The 27927-nt window shown below is 37.7% G+C and overlaps 1 protein-coding gene across 1 annotated transcript in view; it reads left to right on the top strand.

Annotated features, from left to right (window-relative positions):
- LOC124161369 (bone morphogenetic protein 1) overlaps positions 1-27927 on the top strand; it is a 339468-nt gene extending 311541 nt beyond the window's left edge. The window contains exons 6-17 of the mRNA XM_046537683.1: positions 2530-2656; positions 3048-3272; positions 4074-4196; positions 7362-7507; positions 7809-8004; positions 8641-8763; positions 12322-12482; positions 15345-15531; positions 19048-19301; positions 20225-20438; positions 23166-23416; positions 24567-27927. Of these exons, the coding sequence (XP_046393639.1) occupies positions 2530-2656; positions 3048-3272; positions 4074-4196; positions 7362-7507; positions 7809-8004; positions 8641-8763; positions 12322-12482; positions 15345-15531; positions 19048-19301; positions 20225-20438; positions 23166-23416; positions 24567-24734 (2175 nt within the window). The 3' untranslated portion in view covers positions 24735-27927. The remainder of the gene's footprint in view (positions 1-2529; positions 2657-3047; positions 3273-4073; positions 4197-7361; positions 7508-7808; positions 8005-8640; positions 8764-12321; positions 12483-15344; positions 15532-19047; positions 19302-20224; positions 20439-23165; positions 23417-24566) is intronic.

The following is a 27927-nucleotide window of genomic DNA, read 5'->3' as shown; positions in this document are numbered from 1 at the left end:
ACCGTTAAGTACACTCCCGATCAGATTCATCACTAACCGTTTCTATAAACCATTACATAACGATCCTGTCATAAGCTTATTGCTGTTCATGAACGCCTCCTTTGCCAACGCAATTCTCTTCCTGATGATATTATTGCGGTATCCGTTTTCCTCTAATGTGCTGCCTGCAATAATGGACCTTAAAAATTATTTTTTTTAATTACGCAAGGCCGTAGCTAGTGGTGGAGGAGGGTAAAGGGTTTCATACCCTTATTCCCAAAATGCATTCCTCCTAATCCTCCTTCTCCGATATAGCGTTCTATTGACCCCGTGGAAACTATAGTTGGTTGAGCAAAGAAGTTTGGAATGGATTTACTTTGGGGGAAAAAAGCATCCCTTAGTAAGACAAATATTTCGCCGCCGCTATCGGTGTGCGAGAAAATCCGTTTCCTTCCATGGGTGCGAGGGAAATTCAAAAGGTCGCATCGTAAGCCTTTTAATCGCCGTACTAGTCGGAGACGGACAGCTCGGAGCTTGCTTGCCGCGAATGTAATTCGCGCTGGTCACCTAAATTTTGGCATGATACATTATCCGTATTTAATACCTTTGATACTTTATATTTTATTCTCTTGCCAAAAATCCCCAAGTATTTCCTCTTTCCCCTGACTTTTCTTTATATCTAGACCAAGGCTGGTTGTAAACATTTTTTTAGTGTAAGTGAACAACATTCTGGCGCCCCCCTCAAAAATAACCCGAGAGGTAGGAAGGACTCTCTCTGGATACATTTCAAAATAAATACAAATACTTAAGGACTAAGGGACAAGACTTAAGTATCAGCAAGAACTTATAACGTCATTGCTCTTGTGTATTGAATGTGATATTTTTAGAGCTTAAAAACCAATGGCATATAAAAATTCCGGGTACTGTTACGAATGAGTCAGTAGGTGACAGAATGACGGACGACTGAACGAGTCCGTTTGGGAATAACAACAACCCGAGTAGTGGGGGTATGGGTATCCACTTTACGATATGGCTTTTATCCTTTTTGCAATATTTTTTGATTTTTGAAAATAAAATGATATGATTACTTTTTTGCGCCTGGATCTGGCCTGAAGGCCGCAATTTGACACCAAAAGAGCGGCATGCGGCTCGTGAGCTGTAGGTTTCCGACCCCTGAATTATACCCATTTACTGTATGGGTATGAGATATTTTTGGGAGTGCAAATGTTTAACCCTTAGAGCAGTGGCTTAGCCAGGGGGGTCCGGACCCCCCGAAATATAGAAGCACAATTGTTTTCCTTAATTAAAGGAAACAAAATATTGAAAAATCACGCATTAACGAAATACTTTTTTAACAAATGAAGTTTTTTCGATTATGAAAAGTGCTAAAATTAGTTTAAACCCCTTTATGTACTTAGTTCCCTATTTTTTTAATTTCCCCCCCTGGTTTTTGACCCCCCCCCCCCCCTCAAACGAATTTCCTGCCTACACCACAGCCTTAAGGCCGTTTTACACGGTACACGGAATTGCGCAGTCTGACGTACGTGTGAAGGTGCAATCAAAATTGCGTCGTGTAAAGCGGTGAATTGCTAGAACACATGCGAGAATGCGTGGATGCGAGACGGCAAAATAGCCCCTGTTCTAATTTCGTTCATGCATTCGCGCAATTCCACGCCCTTTTAGAAATTAATGCAGCTCTAACCTGCGCAATTCCGTGTAAAACGGCCTTTAGACTGCAGGAACGTTTTTTATATGTTTTATTCTGTGATTGCAGAAAAACGTTTTTAAACGATGACTGCTAATTTTCGGGTTCTCCAGCCGCGTCTGTCGTTTATGGTTGACAACAGTTTCGAAAGCCATCCCGCTCTCGTCTTCAGGTCGAAGGCGAGAAGTTTTCATTTTTTGCCGTCTTGCGGAGAGTTCTGAGCAATCGGCGCACAGGGGGAGATCGGCCAGTGCTATATAAGACGGCAAAAAATGAAAACTTCTCACCTTCGACCTGAAGACGAAAGCAGGATGGCTTTCGAAACTGTTGTCAACCATAAACGACAGACGCGGCTGGAGAACCCAAAAATTAGCAGTCATCGTGAACAACGCCGCGGAAACCTACGCACGAATTTAACGTTTTTAAACGTTTAACCATTTCTCTACTACCTTCTTCGGTTCCTCAAAATTTTTATTGCCTCCCGGGTAGAGCCCAAATGCAGCTTAACTCTCCCTGGCCATTCCAGAAATACAAAACGTTCCCGCAGTTTAAGGGTTAAATGACATGCACAGTACCTACGACCATCTGGCTTTATCTAAGAATTTGTATTAATCATAATATGCAAGAACTGTTTAATGCAACTCTCAGCTTCCCATGTATGCATCATTAACATGCAAGTAGGCAAAAGCATTAGAGATTATTCCTGGTACATCATCTGCTGTGTGGGACGTGACAAAATTAATTGTCTAGTTCCGCTTTTCCACAATTATGAACTTAACACCTTGGGTTTACATAAATTTTGTAATTTTTTTCCCTCTTATGTCCTTTTCACCTGGCCTATGAAGAGCACCTACCTGGACACCATCCTTCCCATCGAAGAGCGGGGAAATCGGCGGAAAATTGAAATCGGCCAGAGACTCAAGCTAAGTGAAGGAGATGTGGCACAGACGAATCTACTGTACAAATGTTTCCGTGAGTGAGGCTTAATATTATTGCACACATTTGACATGCTTGACTCTCTTTAATGGTTTCATCAAAATGCCTGCAGGCACTTCAGAAGGAGACATGTATTTCACTTCCTCTTTACCTCTTTTGTAACACTGTCAGACAAAATGACCTTTTGCGGATATATGCTTTGTCCTACCATGAAATATGAAGCCTAGGTTTAGTAACACTTCAGTAACCATCTCACTCCAGCTTCTTGCTGACTGTTTCAAATCATAAGTGGCTTTTTTTAATTTACAAACTATCTCTTGCATGGCAAATTTTTACCGTGATTACTTCGACACCCCCTGCCACCATTTTAATCATTCACATTGTGTATTGGTGTCACCCCAAGTAAATATCACCCTTTGGATTACAGGTTGTGGACGCACCTACCAGGACAATGCTGCCACATTCTCATCTCCACGATACCCCAACTCAAGTCCGCCAAGTGATGGGGAGAAATGCGAATGGAGGATCACAGCCACGCATGGGGAGAGGATTGTATTGAACATCACGGAGCTGGACCTGTTCAAGTCAGACAACTGCCGCTCAGACTACCTTGAAATACGAGATGGATACTGGCACAAGTCGTCTGTGATTGGTGAGTATGTAACTGCACAGTAGCGGTGTCCATAGTGCTTGATTGGAACAGAAAACTGAATTAAAATTCTGTGTGTAGTTATGGATAAGTGGGCTTGTCCAGGATGTGAATTAGATCCTCTAGGGAGAAGTGGGGGACAGTTGCAGAAATTGGGATATGGGAGACGTTGGGAACTGAGGCAAAGTAATCGGGGGATATATTAGAATGGTCTACTGTTATCAGAAAATTTTTTGAAATTGCTAATTGATTACATATCTTTGGTGTGGAATATTTAATTTTTGATAATGATGTCATTTTGACACTTGAAACCAATCTAAATTGGAGACGGTGCCCATTACCAATGTGGCTGGTTGGCCTTAGATATACAGGAAAATGCAATGATTAATATCAACTATTAATTAATTGTTAAAAATTTATATGAAATTTAATATCTGCTTTCAATGAATGCAACCTCTGATGTTAAATATTAAAAGTAGAGAACATATCATGCACATTACATAATTATTGTACATACATATATGAAATTTACGTTTATTACATTTTATTTTTCCTCCTGGTTTTTTTTTGTAAATCATTTGCAGATCTGCATTTAAGTCTAATTGTACTTAGATATATGTGCTCCTTCCCTTATGGCCTTTAAATACCACTTACCAATAATCCCCTAGCCATTTTCCCAGCCATCATGTCAAGCATATCATTATTTAATTCTATATTCTTCCAATTCTTTTTCTCCTCCACTCACTCATGAAAACATTCTTCTCATTCAATACTCCAATATTTTAATATTCTAATATTCCTAAGGTCGATTCTGTGGCAGTGGGAGAATACACGAGCCAATTGTATCAACGGGATCAAGAATGCTAGTCACATACATCACGTCCAATCGACAGAATGGGCACCGAGGATTCACGGCCAGTTATGAGGGTGAGTAAGTCAAAGTAATATTAATTTTTTGCAGAATATTTTTCCATCAGTGTTTAAATTATAGCAGTAACTTTTATTTCCATTTTTGGAGTCCACAATTTAAAGCCAACTCCTGGTCTAAGCATTCAGTGGTTTATGGAGTAGAGCATTGTGGCAGTGAGTTTTTATGCTCTGCCTTCTTTCATATGCATAGGAAATCTCCAATGAATAGGAGTGGGTACATTCAGGGGTTGTGACAACTCTGAGCTCTCCCTCAGCATGGGAACGGACTGCTGCATAGTATATTCTAAACCATCAAGTGTTGAAATAGTTTCTTGAGCACTGAGATTTTGAATTGCTGAGCAACACATCGTTGGCCTCTTAACACTAATATTTGAACTCCCGCTTGTCTGTGACAAATACATAGGGTGCGGTCCGTTGAACGCTACCAATGCTTCGTAGCGCCACAGACGAGCTCCCAGGCGGTCCGTTATTCGCTACGGAGCGCTACAGGTTAAGGTGTGACATCACGGAAAACGTCACACACCCATTTCCCGCCTCGCTCCAGACGCTCCCCTGAAAACTTGGGTCGCGGAGGAGCGAGTCATTTTATGGCGGAAATTCGAAGGGAATTCACTGAGGCAATGGAGAGCTTACTAACATTGCAGTTGTTGGACGCTGAATGTGGACGCCTTCTTTCTGTAAAGGTGACTACGAAGTAATGGAGTAGGCTCACATAGTAAATAGATGTAAATTTAATTGTGATTTAAGTAAATACATAGCAAGCACTGTATCTCCGTAGACATTCTCATATCTCCCCCAAAATGAACTCATAAATGTCTCTGGAAGTAACCTTTACATTCAAAAGGCAACAAAAAATTATTAAAAGGGACATGCACTATAAGAAAGGATTGTAAGAACATATATCGACACATCAACTCATGCCATAAATTAAAATCTGAAGAAAAATAGGATAAAAATGTAATGGATTAATGTTTTATAATAGTTGTTAGCCATAATAAGTTAATATGTTTCAAGTGAGAAAACGGTAGAGTACCTACTTTTTCCTTTACTAGGGTAATGAGTTTCAATTACAAAGGGTAGGCGAGGGTAGGTGTGAGAAATACGGTCCAAAGTTTCTTGCTTTACTTTGTGGAGCCTCGATACTGGAAAATAAAATTCAATTAAATGATATTCAAACACATTTATTACTATTCAATGACCATAATCGCCTCAATTCGCATTTAAAACCATCTCTTCGATTTCATAATCCCAGTTTGCCCGCCCTCGTTCATTTCTGCCATTTTGACTTCGCTCCTGACCGGTCCGAAAAGAAATTCTCGTAGCGAACGTAGCGCCTATGGACCGGAGCTCCGGAGCACTTCTGTCAGTAGCGTCTGGTAGCGAAAGTAGCATTCATTGGACCGCACCCATAGTCACTCAAATAGTGGCCAAAAGGATGGCTTTAAAAGAATGATTGAGCACTTACATTTGAGCCGCTATGTAATGGTCACATTCAGGTGGGAATTCCATCGCATTTGTGGTTGCACTCTTATCAATCACTCCTGAATCTTTTTCCTTGGGAAGGCTTTAAAAATTTAATAAAGATGGAATTTTCTATGCAAAGTCCACAGGGTCACCATCTTAGGTGTATTATTATGGGAAGATACCTACCAAAATGAATTGGTTCGATTATGCGTTCTCACAAAAAAGGAAAGTATGGGCAAAGTTAATTTAGGAATAATTGTGCCTTCTACTTTTCACTGTACAAACCTCTCTCTGGAGTAAACAAGTGTCAAGGTATTGGGATATAAAATTTGTAAGTTGAAAAATGTGATCTCACATTTTTTCATGTTCATGTGATTTCTCAACATTAACATGTAGTAGACAAAGACAATTATGCAGGGGCGGATCCAGAATTTTTTCTGGGGGGGGGGCAGTAGGTTCCCACAGGTCTTCTCATATTTGAGATTAAAAACAAAATGCAGCAATTGCTGTAGAAAATATTCTCTTCATTTTGATATGATAGGTATTCATATTGAATTAAACGATTGAGGCTCTGTAATAGGGGGCACGTGCCCCCTATTACAGAGCCTCAATCGTCCCCTGTGCCCCCCCCCCTCCCTAGATCAACCTATGCAATTATGTATGGCACTATTCCATATCATGTTGTATTGATGGCATAAACTACTCTTTTTGTGGAGCTGCCTCACCACTCACATCGCACTCCAGAGAGCCCCTTGCACAGTGCGACTAAGCAAAGCGTTTCTGGGTTGAGGGGAGGGGGAAGAGTGGAGTGGAGGAAAAGGGAAGAGGGGAAGGTGGTGAGGGGGGATTTCTGAACGAACATTTAAAATGCAAGATTCCCTAGATCACAATTTGAAAAATTGTATTCAATTGCATAGCCAATATGTTCAACAGGTGATTTGACTGAGGAACCATTTCTGCCGATACGTTATATCTTTCATGGAAGATGGAAAACGTATTCCGTCTCCTGTGCTTAGAGATGACGACAATTTAAAAAAATCTGTTGAAACAAAATATTCTCTCCGAAACTACATGATCATGTTAACAATTTATAATTAATTTCCTCAATTAATCTTAGATGTTTGTGTTGGAATAAATTTTCATTTTTGTCTTGTATTATTTTCATAAAGTTGCATTTGACGAAAACTATTACATGAGCATCTTCAACCCTTTATCTTTCGCGATGCATGTAAAATGCAGGGGAGAGAATTACGATAATGGTCATAAGAGATTCTTTAGAGTAATACCCAGTAAATGAGACAGGAGAATCTTTCAAGCGACGTGAAAAGGTGAGCTATGAGCTACCCACGAAAAGTGCCATGTGCTCCCTTTGACCCGCCAAATGTGCAATGAGCCACAAAACGGAAAATGTACATGGAAGGAGTCATGTGCACATGGAGTCCAACTTCCACCACTCACGATCTAACACCCACAGCGTAGGCTGAGAAAGTTCTAAGCGCTGGGAGTCTGATTTCACCTTGCACAATCCCAGTGCACAGTGCGCGCGGAGCGAGTCGTGTGCAGAGGGAGTTGCAACTCACTAAATAAGACTCCCTTGCCTCACAGCTCAATCTGCTAAGTCGCGCACTTGAACAGACTCACTCTCACAGTGCCCATCACTATCAGTTGGTTAATCTCTATTTATTTTTTTACTTACAGCGGTGTGTGGAGGTGAGTTGGACATGGAAAATGGTCATTTAGAATCTCCTAACTATCCCGAAGACTACCAGCCAGGCAAGGAGTGTGTGTGGAAAGTAACAGTGCCTTTGGAATTCCAAGTAGCCTTGAAGTTTCAATCCTTTGAGGTGAGTGCTATGATAAAAGAACTTGTGAAAGGGAGATTCTGATTTCAAATTATCTGTTTTCATCGAGTCTTGAAACTTAGTTGTTACTTATTGCTTGAAATATCAATATTTTCATTTTTCTCCTTAATATCCTTGTTATTAGATCAACAACTTGTGTGTCTTATGTATTGATTGACATTTTAAACTCATTGTCTGTCATGAAATTCATTTGAAATGATTCTCAACATTTATATTAGGTTGAGTCATCATGTTCATCGCATAGAACTACTTATATTCTTACCATATTTTTATTAACTTTCAGATAGAGAATCATGACAATTGTGTCTATGATTATCTCGAAGTGAGAGATGGGCATGACTCCAATAGTCCATTGATTGGAGTCTTCTGTGGCTACAAAGTGCCTCCTGATATCCGCTCTACCAGCAACAAACTTCTGGTTAAATTTGTTTCAGACGGGTCCGTCCAAAAGGCTGGGTTCTCGGCTGCTTTCATGAAGGGTAATGTGCTTGATAATTATCTTTTTTTCCTCCCTACTCTTAATTTAGTGTTCCTGAAAATTTTATGAAATTCATAAGCTAAAAATGTGAGACATAGATTCCAAACACATGAAACATAGCTCCTGTTGTACTGTTGGTACATGTTAGTAATAATGTAACTGCCTGCTTATAGTGTGAAGATAGAATAGTTTGGCAAGTTTGTAAATGCATAGCTTTACCTGTTATTCATTAGCTGACTCATTAATTCCCTGAAGTTCTTAACACCACATGATCTTTGTCAATCTTTCTCTGCAATTGCCCATGTCTTGTATTTATAAAAGGATTCTTTGGCCATTTTCTGTATTTTTTCCAAGAATTTTTTCCTCCCAAAATGTTTTGTGTTATGGAGTCTAAAGATGTGTGAAATCCACATAACTGTGGCTTAGTCTGTGGTGAGTACCTCCCTCACCTATTCAAACCAAACCAACCTTTGGGAGGAATCACTGAGTGATGTCTTGCATTAATAGGTTAGTATGCTGTCAACTAATCATATCAACTTTTTCTCCCTCACATGCCAACGCCAATGGAACAACATTGTTCTTGTGCCTCAATTCCTCTCCCTGAATGCTGGGAAACCAATGACATCTTGTGGAACAGAATTCGACGAGTGTGCACTCATGAATCATGGTTGCCAGCACCATTGTATCAACACTCTGGGAGGCTATGAGTGCGCCTGCAAGATAGGTTTTGAGCTTCACTCAGATGGGAAGAACTGTGAAGGTAATACATAATCGCCTGGGGACTAAATGCAGTGGCAACAAACTAGAATATATTAGTGAGAAATAGTATGTTCACCTGGAGTAATGCACTCTTAAGCCTGAATCACACGTTCATTTTTTTGTCCCTCTTAGTGCTCACTGGAGCAATTGCTTTTCGGGGCCGGGAAAGTGATTGCTCGGTGCATTAATTTTTTAAATGTTGCAGTCACGTATTTCTGCCACTCTTTCCTTCACTCCTTCCATTACTTTTCGGGGTCCTCACAGCTAGTTGTTCATGTTTATCTATGTTGTTCCTGTGATTGTCAAATGTTGAACTGCAATTGCTCATTATGGTATTGCATTCTGATTGGCTGATAAGCGGTTTCAGGGACGATTTCGGCGATGGAAAAAGCGACATGCCTGGTAGTGTAAAAAGTGATGGGAATCCTCATCACTGGAGCTATCGGGAAAAACATTCGCGTGCGATGATCATTTCTGAAAGATCACTTGAGTGATTGCTGGAGTGAGCACTCAAAAGTGATGAAAAAAATGATTGTGTGATTCAGGCTTTATTTAAATTTGATGCTCCGCATTACTCTGTGTTTCTACTGAGTAATACCATCATCTCAAGGAAAACATCAAAGGTGCTCCCTGTAACGCTTCAATTAATTTCACTTCGTTTTCACGTTACTTTCAAACATTTTATTTCACTTTAAATAATACATACTCGGGAGCGAGGGAACACCCGTCCGCCATAACTATCACAATCCGAGTCCCCACTTTTCACTTCCTCCCGCGCCGTCAACAATCACAACAATTAATTATTAATTAACTCACTCCACCTCTGCTGCTTATTATTGCTTGTATTACGTCACACCAAAAACCAAAACAAACCACTCAAAATTAGGTGTTACATTTGCCCCATTGGAAAAGAAAATGGAATGACATGCAATTTTCTTTTTCAAAGCCTTCAAAACAAAGTATTATGGGTTATGGGCGTGGCCCCAACGCCTTCAGTTTTGAACTTCCCCTTTTCCATCACACAAACACAGTTCACTCCACTTCACACACCGGCATTTCATTATTCCATCTGTCACACTTCTCTTACTTATCACTCCCCTTCTCCATTCACTTTACTCATTCATTCATCACTGTCATCATTCATTCCAAGCATATAAATACCAACCATGCACTTAATAAACAATCAACAAACACTCCTGCAATCACCCATATCAAATTATTACACATGTATTTACCCTCACTTTTCTCCTGTCACATCACCCTTCCACCGTCTCTCCAGGGTGTAACCACTCTCGCCACCTATCTAATTGCCCCATTTTAAATTTTACTCTCCTCCTTTTCTCCTTCCTCCTTCTTCTCTCCACCCGACCTTCGTCCCTTCTTACGTTACCTTCACGTATCCTAAATATTCTCGCGATCCTCTCATTGTCAGAGTCACCTTCTCCCGCCGATCCAAGCTCGGTTATGTGACTGCTTCCTTCCGCCATCATGGAATTGACAAGGTGCTGTCGCTCCGGTTGGCGCGCCTCCGCTACATTGTTTAGTGCAGGCCGCTGATCAGCTGATCTCTCGCCCGGCCGGTGAAAGTATCCATCGCCGAGAAAGTCATTGTCTCGTCGTCCCTCTCTCTGCTGGCTCGACGCCTGCCACTCCTGCTGCTGCGACTTCCTCGAGTCCCATCCGTGCTGCTGGTTGTGCTGGAACGCACCTCCCGACGTCCTCCACGCACTCTCCTCACGGGGTCCTGATGTATGCCTCCCATCGAACGTCGGGACCTTCAACTGTACCGCGGATGTCATTGTGACGCCGGGTCTCGCGTCCCTCTCACGCACGATGCGTTGGACTGCTTCCTCATCTAGCCCAGCTGCCTTTGAGGTGGATTCTTGTCCTATCTCGTCCGCCATCTTCCCGGGCACTTCCTCCACTTGTTTTTCCTTTCTCCCCTCACATTCTCGCCGAAACGCCGCTAGCCCTTCGTTGATGCTTTTCATTGTCTCCTCCAACTTTTTGTCTCTTTCTTCTTGTTTACTATCTCGCCTCTCCCGTTCTGCTTCCCATTTTCTATCTCGACTCTCCCGTTCTTCTTCCCATTTTCTATTTCGACTCTTCTGTTCTTCTAGCATCTGTCTTAGTAGCACCCGTAGGTCACTGTATCCTTGGTCCTGCGTCTCCATCTCAAACTCATGTGTCTCTATATCTACCCCTTCTTTTATCAAAAGTGGCTTTAAACGCTCCTGCAGCTCAAATTTCGCCCCTTGGGTCGTCGATCCCCGATCCCTCAACAAACTTTGTAAATCCACCTTTTTCAGTTCGTAAAATTTTTTCACTCCCGCCATCTTGAATTCCCGCTCTCTACGACGCGACTCGTTCCTCAAGGCGTTCCGTGGTCTCGATCCTCTCGAGAAGTCGTGCCCTACACGTTGCGGCGCCAAAATGTAACGCTTCAATTAATTTCACTTCGTTTCCACGTTACTTTCAAACATTTTATTTCACTTTAAATAATACATACTCGGGAGCGAGGGAACACCCGTCCGCCATAACTATCACAATCCGAGTCCCCACTTTTCACTTCCTCCCGCGCCGTCAACAATCACAACAATTAATTATTAATTAACTCACTCCACCTCTGCTGCTTATTATTGCTTGTATTACGTCACACCAAAAACCAAAACAAACCACTCAAAATTAGGTGTTACATCCCTTTGAAGAGGTTTTTTGATGCAGAATTGCGATTGCTGGGCTAGGATTACTAGCAGCCAAAAAATGGGCAGATCCTTAATCAAGATTTAATGAAAAAGAGAGATGGCAATTTTCCACAAATTTATTTCATGATTGTCCATGTGGAGAGGAAAGGCCAGAGACTTGACCCACTCGAAAAATTGGAAATTGTGGAAGAAGGGGGCTTTTCTTCAACAAACGAACAAACATTCATGGGTCACTCTCCACTCCTTGTCATCCCATTCCCCCAGAGCACTGCCCAATGACACATCTCACCCACCTTCCTCAACTTTCCTCTCCCACTCATCCGAACAAAGAAAGCATATAAATACAGCTCCTTATAATACATATATAAATACAGCTCCTTATTTCAACAATTTCTCATTGTACTTGAGAATGACCTGATGGTCAAAATACGTCATACATTGTCAAATAACAATGTGGAAAATTGCCATCTCTCTTTTTCAAAATCATGATGTCATTCAACTACATCTCCCTGCCTCAGTAAAATCCTTAAACCAGTTGGGTATGAGCACAGTCTCTGATGTTCACCAGACTTGTATGGGGAGTCTTCAGGTTTTTCATTCACTTTCATGTCTCTTAACAGTGACAAAGCTCTATTTTATTGTGAATTGAATTATATTATTTTTTTAATTTTGAGGTATTTGCACACCTTGCTGCTTATCCTTGCTTATTCTGTCTCACTTGTTTGTCCCATTAATGGGATATAATTGAATGGAGCTAAAACTTCAGGAATCATGTTGACAATATGTCATTATTTCTATTTTACTCTTATTTGTGCCAGGAAATAATTTTTGGTTGTTGATTGAATTTTTTACAGATGCTTGTGGTGGAATTTTTGATGCTTCAAATGGGACCATTACCAGTCCATCCTTCCCAGAGATGTACCCTGGAAATAAAAATTGCATTTGGGAAATAATAGCTCCTCCACAGTACAGAATAACTCTTAATTTCACTCACTTTGATCTTGAAGGAAATAATGTAAGTTTACTCTGAAATTTATACTACATTTTTGTTAATTTTAAGGCTTATGGTATTGATGGTATGACTTTATTTTTTTTTTTTAGCTAAACTGATAATGCATGTATGAAAGTATGGAGTGATCTCCTTACTGCCACATTAAATGTCTCATTGTCGTGAAGGATTTCAAATTCTTTTTTATTTGTGAAAAAATCTTTAATTGGTAAATGACTTCATAAATTCACCAATATTTTTAGAGATACTAGGAAAGTAATTATGGAGAACGCCCAATCCTCCTCCTGTTCTTATAGTGTCAATATCAGTATTGGGTGTAAGCTCGAAGATAACGGTAAAGATATTGCTCACTTATTCAATCAATTTTATCACTTGTCTCCTTAAAAAAAGGCAACTCAACCCATTCTTTAGATGGGCTTACCTCGTTCATTTTTTTTTTCTTTCTACTGATTCTTATGAAGTGAAAAGAACTATCAGTCCTCATAGTACTCCCTCTTCAACTGGGGCTAATGGCATTACCAATGCTATTTTTATTGATTTTTCTTATGTGATTACTCCCCTCTAGCTGATATCATTAATCTCTCATTTAGCTCAAGCTTCTTTCCCACCTCACAGTTATTCCAATCCCCAAACAAGGTTGCCCTTTTGAATATTTTGATCATTGTTATCCTGCCCATATTTTCAAAGATAATTGAAAAGGTCATATGTATACAGTTAAATAAGCATCCCTGGTCTATCAATATCACATATTTTTGATTCCCTACATGGTTTTAGAGGATTTGTCCACTAGCACTGCTATTTTTCAGTTTTTAAATAACATAGTGGACATACTGAACTCTAAGCAGTGGCAGATCTAGAGAGGGGCAATGGGGGGGAAGGGGCTATAGCCCTCCTTGGGGTATCCAATTTACGTTAGATAACATGGTAATTTTGATCAGTTTTCAAATACATACAGAAGAGAGAAACCCTTTTGGGCCTTACGTAATCAGGAAAAAAACGTAATACTTTATAGAAACGTGCCGTATAAAGGATCATCATACTCATGTGAATACATTTATATCTACCCATCCACCAAAAAGATATAAAAGAAGCAGTATATATATAGCAGTTGCAGTTTTTTTTTCAAGATTTGAGCGCTTTTTGGCTAATTTCACTGGACATATACAAAAAGTCTCCACTCAAAAACGATATATTTGAGGCATGTAATAGATATTTAAAATATCCAAGACATTTTATAGACATCTAGTAGATATTTAAACTATCCAAGACATTGAAGATATTTTCTAGATATCTAAAAGATATTTTATGCTATGTGGGATTAGGTAAAATTGCTAACAATGTACATAAATTTTTGTTTTAAAAACTAAATTCCTTGGAAAACTAGTAATGAGACAACCTTAAAGTGTTGTTACAAGCCTTAAATTTATGATAAAAAAATTTGTTAACTCCAGTTCTCCCTCTAATGCTTGTAGGTTACCCCCCTAAGCACCCCATCTAGCCCCCCTTTGACACTATCCTGGATTCCCCACGGACAGTAAGCAACACACTTTGTGTTTGTCTTTTGATTTTAAAAATCTATTCAATAGCATAGACCACGAGATACTCAAAACCGAACTCCTTTGTCTAAATTCACTCAAGTAGATTGTGTCTTTCCTTCAGGAGTTATTAAAGTTTGTCAGTTTCTCACTCATGTCCTCCTCAGGAGTTATTGATTCCATCAAGTCCTCTGAAAGTATCTCTATGGGTGTTCCTCAAGGCACCATTCTTGGCCCCCTCTTGTTTCTTTTCTTCATAAGCAATTTTCATTTAGTTCAACTGTCATGTATGTTGATGATACCACAAACTGTTAAGTTCAAACTGCTTAACTCAATTGGATAACCATGCCTTCACCACCACTTGGGACATTTGCTAAATTGATTCATGCCACTTGCTTGAGTGATCATGGTGGAAATAATTTAAAAAAGAAAAAGAACCTTGGTATATACTTAGGTAATACAATGCTTTTCTCATTGGAATGAAAAGTTAACAAATTTGGGTGAAAAATACCTCAGAAAATGTTTCTGGCATATAAGAAATATATCCTGAAAATTTTGTAACTTTATCTTCAGTAGTCTGGGCTGTGCATTAAAAAATCCTCAAAAAAGTTGATTCTGCTGTACATATATGCCATTACACAAACCTGCACTGTGAAAATAATGCTGGTTAATTTAAGTTTTTCCTAGTTTTAACATAAACTCTGTCACCCATTTGCATTACTGTTACCTAGTGGTAATGGTGAGGTAGCTGAATACTTCAGCAAGGGCGTACCCAGGATCAAAACCACAGGGGGGCAAACCATGGTCATTCAAGTTGTAACACAGGGAAGGTTGTGGAAAGCAAAATCCCAAGAAAATTATAACAGTGCTTTATTAGTTTTGAAAAACATTTGCTTGAAAAAATAAATACATATTTTATACTAACATCACTTTTCTTGGATGTAAAGAAAATTTATTCACTATTAGTTTTGCACTAAATTTATTTTTGCTTCTGGGGGAAGGGGGACTGCCCCCCCCCCCCCCCCTGGGTACGCCCTCGCACTTCAGCCTGCATGCTAACACTTATACTATTCAGCAATGCTTGCTTTGATATTTTTGTTCCTATTAAAAAATATTTTTCTGCATTGTTTATTATGAGAAAGAAAAAACTGCTATAATCAGATGAAAATTTTTGACAGCCTTATAGAATACTATGCATGCTTTCACTTGTCTCAATAAAGGTGTTAAATGGGACTTTTCAAAGAATCCTACCACCTTGGGCTGTATAATTTTAAAAGCAGTTTTTATCCCTCTCTACTTCCAAATTCACATGAAGTTCGTGATGTCTTGGCAGCAGGAATGTGAGTATGATAGTGTGGAAGTGTCCAGCCGACTAGGAGAGGACACCTTTAGAAAGCATGGTGTCTTCTGTGGTTCTCGTCTCCCACCACTCATCACTTCTGAAGGAAATGCCCTCCGTCTAACCTTCAACTCTGATAACTCGGTGCAAAAATCTGGATTTGCAGCTGTTTTCTTTACAGGTATGACATTAGCTCTTGTATACATGCTTCTTGCTTTGTTGCATTTTGATCTCAGTGAAATCTGCCTGTGGAAATATATTATCAATACTAGTTCTGTGTGACCATTTATTCCTGCAGATATTGTTAAATCTTCTCTTTATTCTTAGTGGAAGAATACATAAGTACATAATACAGTTGAGCCCCCCAAATCCAGCACTGTTGTCACTTGGGCAATGCCGAATTTGGGATGTTGGATTTTCCAAATTTTGGGTGCTGTGGTAGGAAACCATATGTCATAGTGTCTGCAATTTTTTTAAACTGGAAAATTCGATTATTAATAACAAATGAGGTTAAATTTAAATGAAGTCTCATTGATTGGAAAATAATTCATAACAAATAAGAAAGCAATATTTTCTGAATCTGCAAGCAGTCTTATTCAATCATTAGGTGGTATCACAAAATGGCAGGGTGAAAAGAATGAACATGTGTGTCATGTACATATTTAAAATGTATCGCAGGACAGCAAAAATTAAATGTCACTAGTCAAAATATTAAGTAAATGAAAAATTTTTAATATGATGAAAGCCCCTTTTGATCCATTTATGATGCATTTTTTATGATTCAATGAGCCGTCTGGTATGTACGCCATCAATTCTGTCAACACTCGCTGCTGTGCCAATGTTTCCATCAGTGCTAATATCCATCGATACATAAGGAGCAACTGATATCATGAGGTGGAAGCCTTTGGGGAAGATCGTGCAAGTGGAAAATGGATTTCTTCACATAGGTCATAGAAATGCAAACAGGCTCTCCCCATAACTTTTGCTCCATCTTCTACTCCTCATCTCTCCAATTTAAAGTGGTTTGAGATGCCCTTTTCCACACAAAAGTTGATTTTTCGATGTTTTTCAAACTGTTCGAAACTAATATTTTAGTGAACTTAAAACATTTCATAGCAAGTGGAACTTCATGTCTTCCCTTAATGCCTGTTTTTTAAAATGCAGGGATCATTTTTAGGGCAAGGTGGCCATGTCAATGTCTGGAAACAATCTCAGAATTGGTGAGGTTGAGCAATCGTATTGTTCCCAGATAGCACAAAGTAAGAGACTTATCCGTTTCTTAAGGTTTTCTTGTGGAAAAAATTGATAAGCAACTTATCATAAGCAAAGGGGCTTATATAAGGCAAGGGTAAGATTTAGGGAAGAATAGGTAAGGAATGCCATCAAATATCCTCAGACAACGTAAGTCGCTTCTGCTGGAGTGCTAAAGGTGGCTGAACAGCGTACTACACATGCTACGGTGCTCATCCTGACATGAATTTAAAGCCTTCCGGAGAAATTCAGTGAGTATTTTTAAGAGCTTAACGACTGATAACAGATTTTCCCATGAATAGAAAAAAATTAACAACTGCAAGCGACCAGCTGGTGAAGATACAAAGCATGATACAAGTACTTTATCCTTGCGGCGGAAAGAAAAAAAATTGTCAAAGGGGTGAACTGATCGAATGACCTAGGCATCCGCAGCCCTATACGCTAACTATTACACCATGGCAACTGATGACTGAGGGAGGCGTAGTTACCAGTTTAAAATCCAGTTATGTAGAAAAACTTGGCTGGCAGGTGCATGAAAAACTGAAATTATTCAAGGTCCACAGAACATAACATTTATGAATTTTAAATTATGGTCTGATAACCAGATGAATACAATATTATTAGAGATTCCTTCTGGCATTTTCATATTATTCCACGTCGCTATTCTTGTGAAATTATGTGTATTTCCTACGACCGTCGTTTTGCCATCAGTTCATAAATGTGAATGATTTTCAAATTATGGCCATATGATGTTATTTCTACTCATGTTATAGAAGTGCCAATAATGTAAAAATTATTCTTAAATATAAATCCCTTATTGAATACTATAATAATATTTCTTTGACTTGTCCTATACATGTATAAGTATCCTGGGATGATTAAAATTATTATTATTATGAATACTCTGAAATGATTGAATAAAAACGACATCTACAGAAGTGCTGAAAGTTTGGCATCCATTTTGTCATTAGTCTGGATGTTTGTTGGCCTGGCCATAAGAAACCTATAATATTAACAAGCTTACTTGATAAGCGCCTTCTTTATTTCTTCCTTTCACCTTATCTCAATGACTTATAATGTGCTAGCTGGGTTGATATTCGCTAAAATCTCTCGTTTAATATAGCTAATTGTTTCAGACAATTACTATCTTAAATTTTTGTCCAACCTTAATTATTTTTTGTGCGTAATACTCCAGAGTATAAAATAAAATGTCAAAAAGGCTGAATGCCCAAAAAAAACTGTTTTTGTGGTAACTGTAAAGTGCATCCAAAAAAATGTTCGTGTTAATATAGCTCAGTAACTAAGGAGTTGTGACCCCATGTTCATGGACAGCGACGCCAACTTACAAAAAATATTGGGGGGCCCAAACCGGGGATCTTTCCCCGGGAAATTTTATAAGTAGTGAGTTTTAAGTTTTTTAAGCATTTTAGAAGAGTCATATGATCAACATTAGAACACTGAGAACTCTAATCTTGATATCTGGACACTCCAGGGAAAATCGACAAGCCTGACACTTTTTTCCTCACACCCATAACGAATTATTGAGGGGGCCCGGGCCCCCTGAAGCCCCATGGGGTCGGCGCCACTGTTCATGGACTAAAATGCTTAAAATTGTCTCCCCTATCACCTCCTGAAGTATTACTGATTGATTCATCCGGAAACACCTTTCACATATATATGTAGGAGTAAGCAGGATAGTGTTAGGAAAGAGGGAGGTAGGGAGTTGGCTTCCATCAAGGATAGCAGTGGGGTTACAATCGGTATTTTTTATTTACATATTTATTTAGCTAACACCAAAAACAGCACTAAGACTTTTACATTGGGTTATATAAACAAAATAAATTATGTAAATCTACAAAAAAACAGGTATAAAAATAGTGTGGAAAAAATCATCTTTTCTGTGAAAAACAAATGATGATTTTTTTCTGATGCACTTACGAGCAGGGGTGTCATGGTACCGGAACGTGCCAGAATGCCGTTCCGGCACTGGTTAACGAAAGACATCATAGTCAAATAACACTTTTAACAATTTTGTTGCTTAAAAATTTCTGATACATTCATTTGTAACCAAAATGAAAAAAAAATGTAATAAAATAACTTGCAATAAAAAAAGCACATTAATATTTCACTTCTAAAAAAAAGCTAAGGAAAGTGCATTCCGGCACTGCCAACTTTGCCATGACTTCACTGCTTAGGAGTACATATATCTTTCACACTTGAAAATCATATTTCCTGCATGTCATCTAGATAGTGTTCATATATGCTATAAGTTCATTTTTATATTGCAATTATATTAACCTTGCTATTTTAGGTACCATATAATGTAACTCCACATAATCATATTTTTATCTCTTGTAAATGATACATTGCCTTTGTGCCCTGTATGCAGTATCTTCAGTTATTACTATAATGCCTACTTACTATTTTATCTCTTTTTCCTGCTTAGATATGGATGAATGTGCTATCAACAATGGCGGATGCCAACATGAATGTCGAAATACAATCGGCTCCTATGCATGTTCCTGCCACAATGGGTTCCTACTACATGAAAACCGTCATGACTGCAAAGAAGGAGGTTGTAAATATGAAGTCTCTGTACCTGTAGGTACCATAACTAGCCCCAATTATCCGGACTATTATCCAAGTAGAAAAGACTGTGTCTGGCATTTTACCACAACACCTGGACATCGTATCAAATTAGTGAGTAATGATTTGCTGCATCAGTGCTTTTATGATTAATTTTTTCCTTGGTTTCTCATTTTATGAAAATATGATGGTTATGTTGAATGTACAGCTAAATGTCAGGGTCAGCTTAACAACATCAATTGTTATGATAGGTATTCTGCCTGTTGAGGGAGGTCTACTTTCATCGATGCTTATTTTTCCACATTCCGTTTCCTAACTCTAGATCATCGGGATAATATCCTTGCCGACCGAACCAATACACTTTTTCCCAATTTGAGATGTAACTAGGCTCCTGTAATTGTATATAAATTAGTCAAATATGCTTGAGGAAAATAAGCAGTGGTGAAGTGTCTGGTCATCTCTGGATTCACAGATGTCGAATCCAAAATGAAAAATATTAGGAAGGCTTAAGAAATGGTTGGAGAACATTTTAAAGCTAGATTTAAAACATCATGTAGACGTGACCCTGGAACCACCACCCGTCATGTCCTCTTATTTCACTGACAAAATCACAGTGCAGTACTATATTAGGTTCTTTTTATCAAGGGCGTACCAAGGATCAAAATTTGAGGGGGGCAAGCTGTGGTAGTTGTAACACAGAAAAGGTTATGAAACCAAAATTTCATGAAAATTTTAACTGCGCTTTATTGGCTTTTTAAATTATTTTTAATTTAATTACACATTTTTTATTAATATCACTTTTCTAGGATTTAAAGAATATTTGTTCAAAAATTTTGTTTTGCTCTAAATTTAATATTGCTTCTGGGGGGCAGCTGCCCCCTCGCTGGGTACACTCATGCTTCAAATAGGAAGGTTCTTTTATTTTTCCTTGATTGAAAGCAATCAATAAGTAAAGCCTGAAGTTATTATTTATTATCCTCTTATTTCATTTGCAGAAATGTGCAATGCTAAACTTATGTTGAAATCACTGTTTATAGGTCTTCCATGAATTTGAAATGGAGCCACACCAAGAATGTGCATATGATCATGTAGCACTATATGATGGAGGAAGTGCTGAGTCTCATACTCTTGGACGCTTCTGTGGATCTAAAGTTCCTCATCCCATTGTTGCTGCCAGTAACCAAATGTACATGGTGTTTAAATCAGATGCATCAGTGCAGAGGAAAGGTTTCTATGCACGTCACACAACAGGTAAATGTACATGATAGGCATATGCTAATCTTCTAGATACCCATTCTTTTTTTGTATTCCATCTATTATATTGTCTGATTGCCTTTTGCTGTCTTTAATTTTTCCAAATGTATTCTTAACCCTTTCGTGCTGGACGTCAGGTGGAGCCGACGGTCTTTTTCAAACCCAGAACACCTTACATCGGGTATAGTTGTCATGAATTTTTCAATGCAAACGACCAGAGGTCGGCTCTGGCCAACATAAGGGAAGGGAAGTGACCGCTGAGGTAGCAATTGTCCAATGCATTCAGGCCCAGCCGGAGCCCTAACTTTGCGAGTCCTTAGGACCACTCCTTGGCAACTAAGCCTGACCCTCCCGCTCATTTATCGATGCCTCCACTGCTCGAATGCTCAACAGTCACCCACCAAATCAAATCCGCTCATCTAGGAGCCCAACAATACTAGTGCACTCAGCTGGCAGTAGCCAAAGCTCAAACACTCATCTCTGAAGCTTGGAGAATTGGAGGTGAGCGTTTGTGCTCAGGCTACTGCCAGCTGAGCCCATTAGTATTGCATTGTTTAGGATTTATGACAGTGGTAATGAGACTCACACAGACTTAGTTCAAAAAATATATGCAGATAGATGTGAAAAAAAATAGAACTATAGAGCACACACATTAACATATTGTTGGCCTATTGAATGAGTGGATTTGTTTCGGTGGGCAATAGGGTGGTTTCCTATTCTTTTTTTATAGCCTAAATCGAAAGATTATTACTCCTGGAGTACGTATTTCACGCTTTTAGATTTTTAAATAATGATATCTATTTTTCGCGATTAAATGAAAGGTGAAAATTTTCAAGAGCGCGAAAATGCGACGGGTAAGTATGATGCCGGGAAAACTGTGTGTGACGTCATCCTGGTTCCCACTGCCGCAAGTGAGGTGGCCTTGGGGCGAGGCTCTGAGCGCTGATACGACGCAGGATGCTAGCAGGTAGCAGAGTACCATGCTAGCTGGTAGCGCTTGGCTTAAATAAGGATTATTATAATACCTTATCAAACGAAGAAAACTTTCCGACCTTAGCCAGTCTTAATAGGTGATTATTAAGACATGTTTCCCTGAGCTCTGTGCCTCATGCATGCATTGGTAACCTCAGATGATGTAAAACTCCTATCTTCTCCTATAGAAACTAGGTCCCTGTGACGTCACGTGAAGTGGCATCGCATGGGCGCCAATCTGGCCTTTTTCAAATGAGGATAAAATTGACCCTTGCCATTCGTCTAAACCGGTATGTCTAAAACCAAATAATTTGTATATTATGAATACACTAATGGTGGGTAAGAAATCGCAATCAATGCCTTTCGTTTTCTTTGATGAAGGAAACTACCCTATTGTTGAGCGTTTGTTAAGAGGAGGTATCGTTATGATCATCCTCAGTGCAGGAATCCATTGCAAAGTGGTTATATATTGTCAGTAGTTTTTTCAATGATATATTTTGTACATACTACAATATTTTTATACTTTGAAATTAATTCTTTGTTTTGTTCTGTGCGTAAGCAATTTTTAAACAAAATTTTAATGCTAAAAATAATGGACTTCTGGACTTATAGCCTTATTACCTTGTATTTACTAATTTTGTTGTTATTAATGCTAGAAACCTGTTTAGTTAACCCATTTAGAAACCCAGCGCTTAAAAAAATGTCAGTAATTCTTTTAGAAGAGTGAATTATCAAAATCAAATACAATGTTTGGTTGAAAAAAACACTGGTAACTCAATGAGTTGATTGTGGATTTGTGTTATGATAGGGTCAGAGGGTGTAGTCCAGTGGCCGGGGTAAGGGAAAGGTCCGAAGGGTTGACCTGGATGCTAAAGCTGTGGGACGAAAATACCACGGCAACTCACCCTCAAAAACGAGCTCCGTATAGAGATATTCTTATGCTACTCGTAGCACAAAAACGTTTTCCTATTGTAGGAACCAGCAGGAAAGGGTTAAGATACGGTTATTCAAGGTTCTTGAAGCATTTTCATTCATTTTTCAGGAATTTATTATATTATTGGTAAATTAGGAAGTATGAATTGTACACAGATTTTAGTTAAGAGCAAATTATGTGAAAATGTTTCAAGGCCATTTATTTATTCGTTACTATTGATATAATTTTATTTGTAATTAGTAGTAATATTTAGTACGGTAGAAGTCCATTATAATGTGTATGTTCTACAAAGAAGGTAACACTAATTAAGGCAATTGATATTTTTGTGTTGCTTAGCTCTTGCAGAAAAGTATTCAGAAATCTGTCTCTAATGAATGCTCGCATTTGTAATAGTGCATAACGAGTCCATTTTGCTGGGGATGAGACAGGAATGAAGATTTTTAAAAAATTAACATAGTCATATAGATTCATATATGTATATCTTCATGAATACCTATGCTGTAATGACCTGAAAAAGATGCGATTTTTATAATTGGCTATGAGTACCTATAAGCATTATGATGAGTAATTTTCCATGAATCTTTAGCACAAGTTATGACAGACCTCTATGGCATGAGGATTTAACATTATGGGTATACCAACTAATGAAAAGGAAGTACACACGTATGTATATGGAATAAGACCTCATAGGTGAACAACAAAGCTTAGCAATCAAATCACAGAACTTATTGCTTATCTGGAAACAAATTGTGACAGCTTCAGGGAAATTATGCTTATTCAATCAATGTAATCCCTTTCAATGAATGTTATTCCCCTAGTGTGTGGGGGACATTTACAAGCAACGACACAAGTGAAGCATCTCTACTCCCATTCACGGTTTGGTGATCACAACTATGACAATAGAGCTGACTGTGACTGGGTTATAGAAGCAAGTCCTGGATTTTCAGTCCATTTAACATTCCTCACGTTTGAAGTTGAGGATGAAGGAGACTGTACTTACGATTATGTGGAGGTGTATTCTGGACTTGATACTGGTGGAGCATCATATGGACGCTTTTGTGGTAATGCGGTAAGTACATATGTCATACTTCTCAAATGTTAACGCAGGGTCCATGGATCAAAGTAGTGGGCTGTTTATTAATGGAGCCAGGAATTTTTTGCCATATGATTTGTTTTCAAAGTTCTGCAAATATCAAGAGTATCTCTATCGCCTCAGGCTCAACTTTTTGGAGGTTCATTTTAATGTGTAATAAAATGAAAAAAACTTTGTTTCATTCCACCAATTTTTTTAATGGTAAGACTTGTTTTGATGCAGTGGCGTCATCATCAGATATGTTATTATGGAGTGTAAAAAAAATTGGTGGAATTAAAAAAATTGTTCAAAAAATCCACAGAAAAAAATTCATTTGCCTCGACCAGAATTCTAACCCATATCTCCCCATTTCCGGGTAAGTGCTTAAGCCACTTAAGCTACCGCAGGGGCTTAGCCAGGGTGGGGGTCTGGACCCCTCTCCTCCCCCCAAATATAAAAACGCAATTATATTTTCCTTCATAAAAGGCGATGAAATATTGAAAAATCGTGAATTTACAAAATATTTCCGTTAGAAATTATTTTTTTAATTATGAAAAGTGTTAAAATTAGTATAAAACCCATTACTTAGTACCCTGTATTTCAAAAATTTTCCCCCCTGGTTTTGGATCCCTACTAAAAGAAATTCCTGGCTACGCCACTGAGCTACCAAGGTGTCAGTCCTCCCTGCCAATATTTATCTGTTTCTTTCCTCACTTTAACCTTTTGAATTCTAACTTCATTACTTGGATGTTTGTATGACAATTACTTTCCAGAGTTACATGGGGTACCAGGATTTTGCTCCATAAATGTTCACATCAATTTTCTATTAGTAATTATACTTACTTTGACTTTGTTTGAACTTTAGCATTACTTGATGATTTTTAACTATTTCTAAAGACCGTAATATTCTTTAACATGTATACATATTTTTAAACTGTTAAAAATATTGTGAAAGTGGACTAAGGGGTGAATTTTTGGTAGATATTTGATTGTCCAATAAGGATTAGTCATTTCTTTTTAGTTTTTTGTAACTTTTAAACTGTCGCTTCAATTTTGTACATTTAATTGACAGATGTTAGAATCCAATTTTTAAAAATCACAATGGATCTCTATTTTTCATGACGCTCCTTTTATTTCTTCTCGACAGAATCCCACAGACATTGTCTCAATCACGGAGGCACTGTTGGTGCGCTTTCGTTCAGATGACAGCATAGTGAGCAAAGGATTTTCAGCTGCTTATGTAGCAATGGAGCCAAGGGAAGAGAGGGAAGAGCAAGTTTCTCTTGCTCTGTACAATGGAGAGAATTCCTTTTAACTAGTCTCATGTACACAATTCCTGCTAAATGCTACCCCTATGGGGTTATCAAATGTCTTGATGACTTACAAGACTTGTGAGTGAGCGCATGGCTTCCCTTCAAAAGGGTCAGACACCATAAAGGATTCAGTGAGTGAGTTTAAGGTTTCCAGCACTGATTTCTTTTTGGAAGCCACAACTCGCTACAATTGGTGAATAAGTCATACAAAGTTGATATATGATGCTACATATTGTGAATGACAATACCATTGAATGATATGATCAGAAAATTAGTGTATGATCATAGTGCCCTGCCTTGGTTATCTAATCTAACATTTGAAGTATGAACTGGAGGATTTTAGATGGAAGGGACTCTGAAAAACAGTCACACTGGAGATAAAAAACCTATTTCTTGTCCTTTTGGTAATGATGTAAAAATATGTTCATTATATATTGACAAACTTCATTTCATGGATGTAGTTTTGACAATAGGCAAAGGCGAGGTTGTTTTTTGTTTATATTAAAATCAAAAACTGACTAAAACAATGATGTTAAAATTATAGTAAGTTTTTAACTTAAAGACCACCACAGAATGTTTGCTTTAATGTTGTTTTGCAATGCAATCTATTTTTATGAAAAAAACGAGTAATCCTGTAAGCATATTGCTCCTCATATGTACGAGTAAAGAACTGCTGAACTTTATGGCAAATATGTTTATCGATAAATGATACTTTTTGCAGCATATTTATCTTCAGTAAAGTCATCATTTGAACATCATTGGGCCGATTGTTGTTTGCAATCCCGAAATATAAGTCTGAAGCTGATGTGTCCATATCGAGTGTAAGAGGTTCAGGATTACATTAAATCTGTATGTCTAGTGTCATTTTAAGCGTATAATTTAACTTTCTTAAATTTGTCATGGTCAATTTTTTTTCTACTATGTAAAATTCTCCATGGTGCTCACATAGGTTTGACTTTTCATTCCTTGTAAGTTGCAAATATTTCTTTTTAAGTTTGTGAATGGGAAAAAATAAAGGTATGATTGTTGAATAAGGATAAGGTATCAGAAGGTTCGATCTATGCTTCGCAAATGAGGTTTACTACATGTTGTGGTAATAAGAAATTGCTTGCTTTGTGAGACTAGTAATTTAATTAGTTACAAAATGAATAAAAACATTTAAGTTTTAAGAACAACTCATATTTTCTTTGGGAAGTATTTTATATTAATTAAGGTCATATAGTAAGCTTCATATTTTTGCCTAAAGTCACGTTATCTTTCACTGCGTGAATGTTTTAAAAAACTATTTAATATATGAACTATGAGGTGGTGATTGATCACCTACTTAAATTAAATTTTGCATTATTGGACAAGACTACCATAGCTCAATTTCTTTCCCATAAATGATTATTTTTGGACCTTAAGAATTTTTAGGCAGTTGTATGTAACCCCCAGATGGGGAATCATGTTCTGTGGGAACTATTGCATGGTTGTGTTCCCAAAAATAAATTCATGGGTGGTAAAAAAAACCTAAGGGAACCCTAAAGACAAAGGAGCCATATTCTTAACTCCACTAATGTCATCTTTTTATATGGTTTTCCACTCTATTGTGACAGGGTAAAAAGATTGACATTTTGATTCCCAAGTAGTACATCTTAGCTACTAAAGGGCTTTGAATATGTGTATAGAAAATTCATTACAGTGATTCAGTTAAAGTATTTCAATAGCTCTAAAATTTTTATTTCATTTTGTGTTATGTATTCACTTCAGTTAATGCAACCAGAAATCTACAACTGTGCAATATAGTTTTAAGTGATCATAAGAGATGTATTGAAGTTATTGAATAGGGAATCTAATTATATAGATTTAGGGGTAATAATAACAAATTTGTTTGAAGGTAATGCATAGTTTTGATTTCTAAGCATCGTATTGATAGCATTTTTATGCAATGGTTATGCTTGTTTATCTTTGAATATTTATTTCTAACAAATTTCAAAAATTAGTTTTACATTCCATCTGTATTGCAAAATATATGAGATCAGTTAATGCAAGGGAAGGCTCTTTACAAAATGAGAAGCAGTTTTTAGTTAATGAGTAACTTTGTGCGATAAGGGTAAATCAGTACTAGCACATTTGTATTAAGGTTGAAATGTTTTAGCTGTAAATTATACAAAAATTTGCACTGAAAGTAAAAGCATAATCTTATGACGTCATGCTGTTATTTAGGCGATTATTTTATGATTAAAAATTTGCTTAAATATTAATGTTAGCGGTCACTCTTGATTTTTATGAACATAAAATTGTTTGAGTAATTAGCTTCTATTCTGAAGTTTCAGAAGAATATTGTGATATAGTTTCAGATGTTGTAATGATATGAGTGGTAGGGCAATAAGCTTAGAAGTTCATGTTCAAGTATGGCTCTCAAGGATAAATTGTGACACCGATGGCCTATCTAGAGTGAAAGTTCATGTATAGAAATAGATGAATTTCAGTTTATTTCCTCCATGCATTCAAATTTTCACTAATATTCTGATAAACATTTTCAAAATTTGATAAGTTTGGTTGATATAAGGGAGTACTACATAAGAAACTGAATAAATTAACATAAGCAGAATTCTTGAGATAGAAAGTCATTGTTATGGTAATTAAAAAGTACTGACGATGCTCCATGTACTACTATAATGTATGCTAGATTTTTTTACTCCTTAAGAATAGTGAAAGTCAATACTTGTGCAATGAAATAATTCAGAGCTTATGAAGCTAATAAAAATGGTGTTCAATTATTAACTTAAGGCCATATCACACGTTGAGTGGCTTCCTGTTGAAGCTATAAAAATTAGTGACATTTTGATATATTAATTTTTAATTATTGTTCATCATGTGATAGCAAAACATAGTGCAGCACATGTTGCTTCAGTTATGTTTCTACATGGAAGAAATTGTTCAAAAGCTTCCATTCAATATAGTGAATTAGTTTGTGGTATTTAATGAAGATCTTTTACCTCTACAGTGAAGTGCGTATCAAGATCAAAAAGTGACATAAACTGTGATTTCATGCCATTAATTCAAAGAAATCTTTCCTTTTGTGCCAAAACAAACAATGAAATGGGAAAAGATATTTACCTGAGAACAAAAATAATATTTAAGTTGATATCAGCCATCAGCATGAAATATCTGATACCAACATGTCCAAAGAATGATTTTAGCCTAACCAAT

The sequence above is a fragment of the Ischnura elegans genome, chromosome 6 (assembly GCF_921293095.1).
Source record: "Ischnura elegans chromosome 6, ioIscEleg1.1, whole genome shotgun sequence".
NCBI classification, from domain to species: Eukaryota; Metazoa; Arthropoda; class Insecta; order Odonata; family Coenagrionidae; genus Ischnura; species Ischnura elegans.
This window is presented reverse-complemented; position numbering and strand designations above follow the sequence as displayed.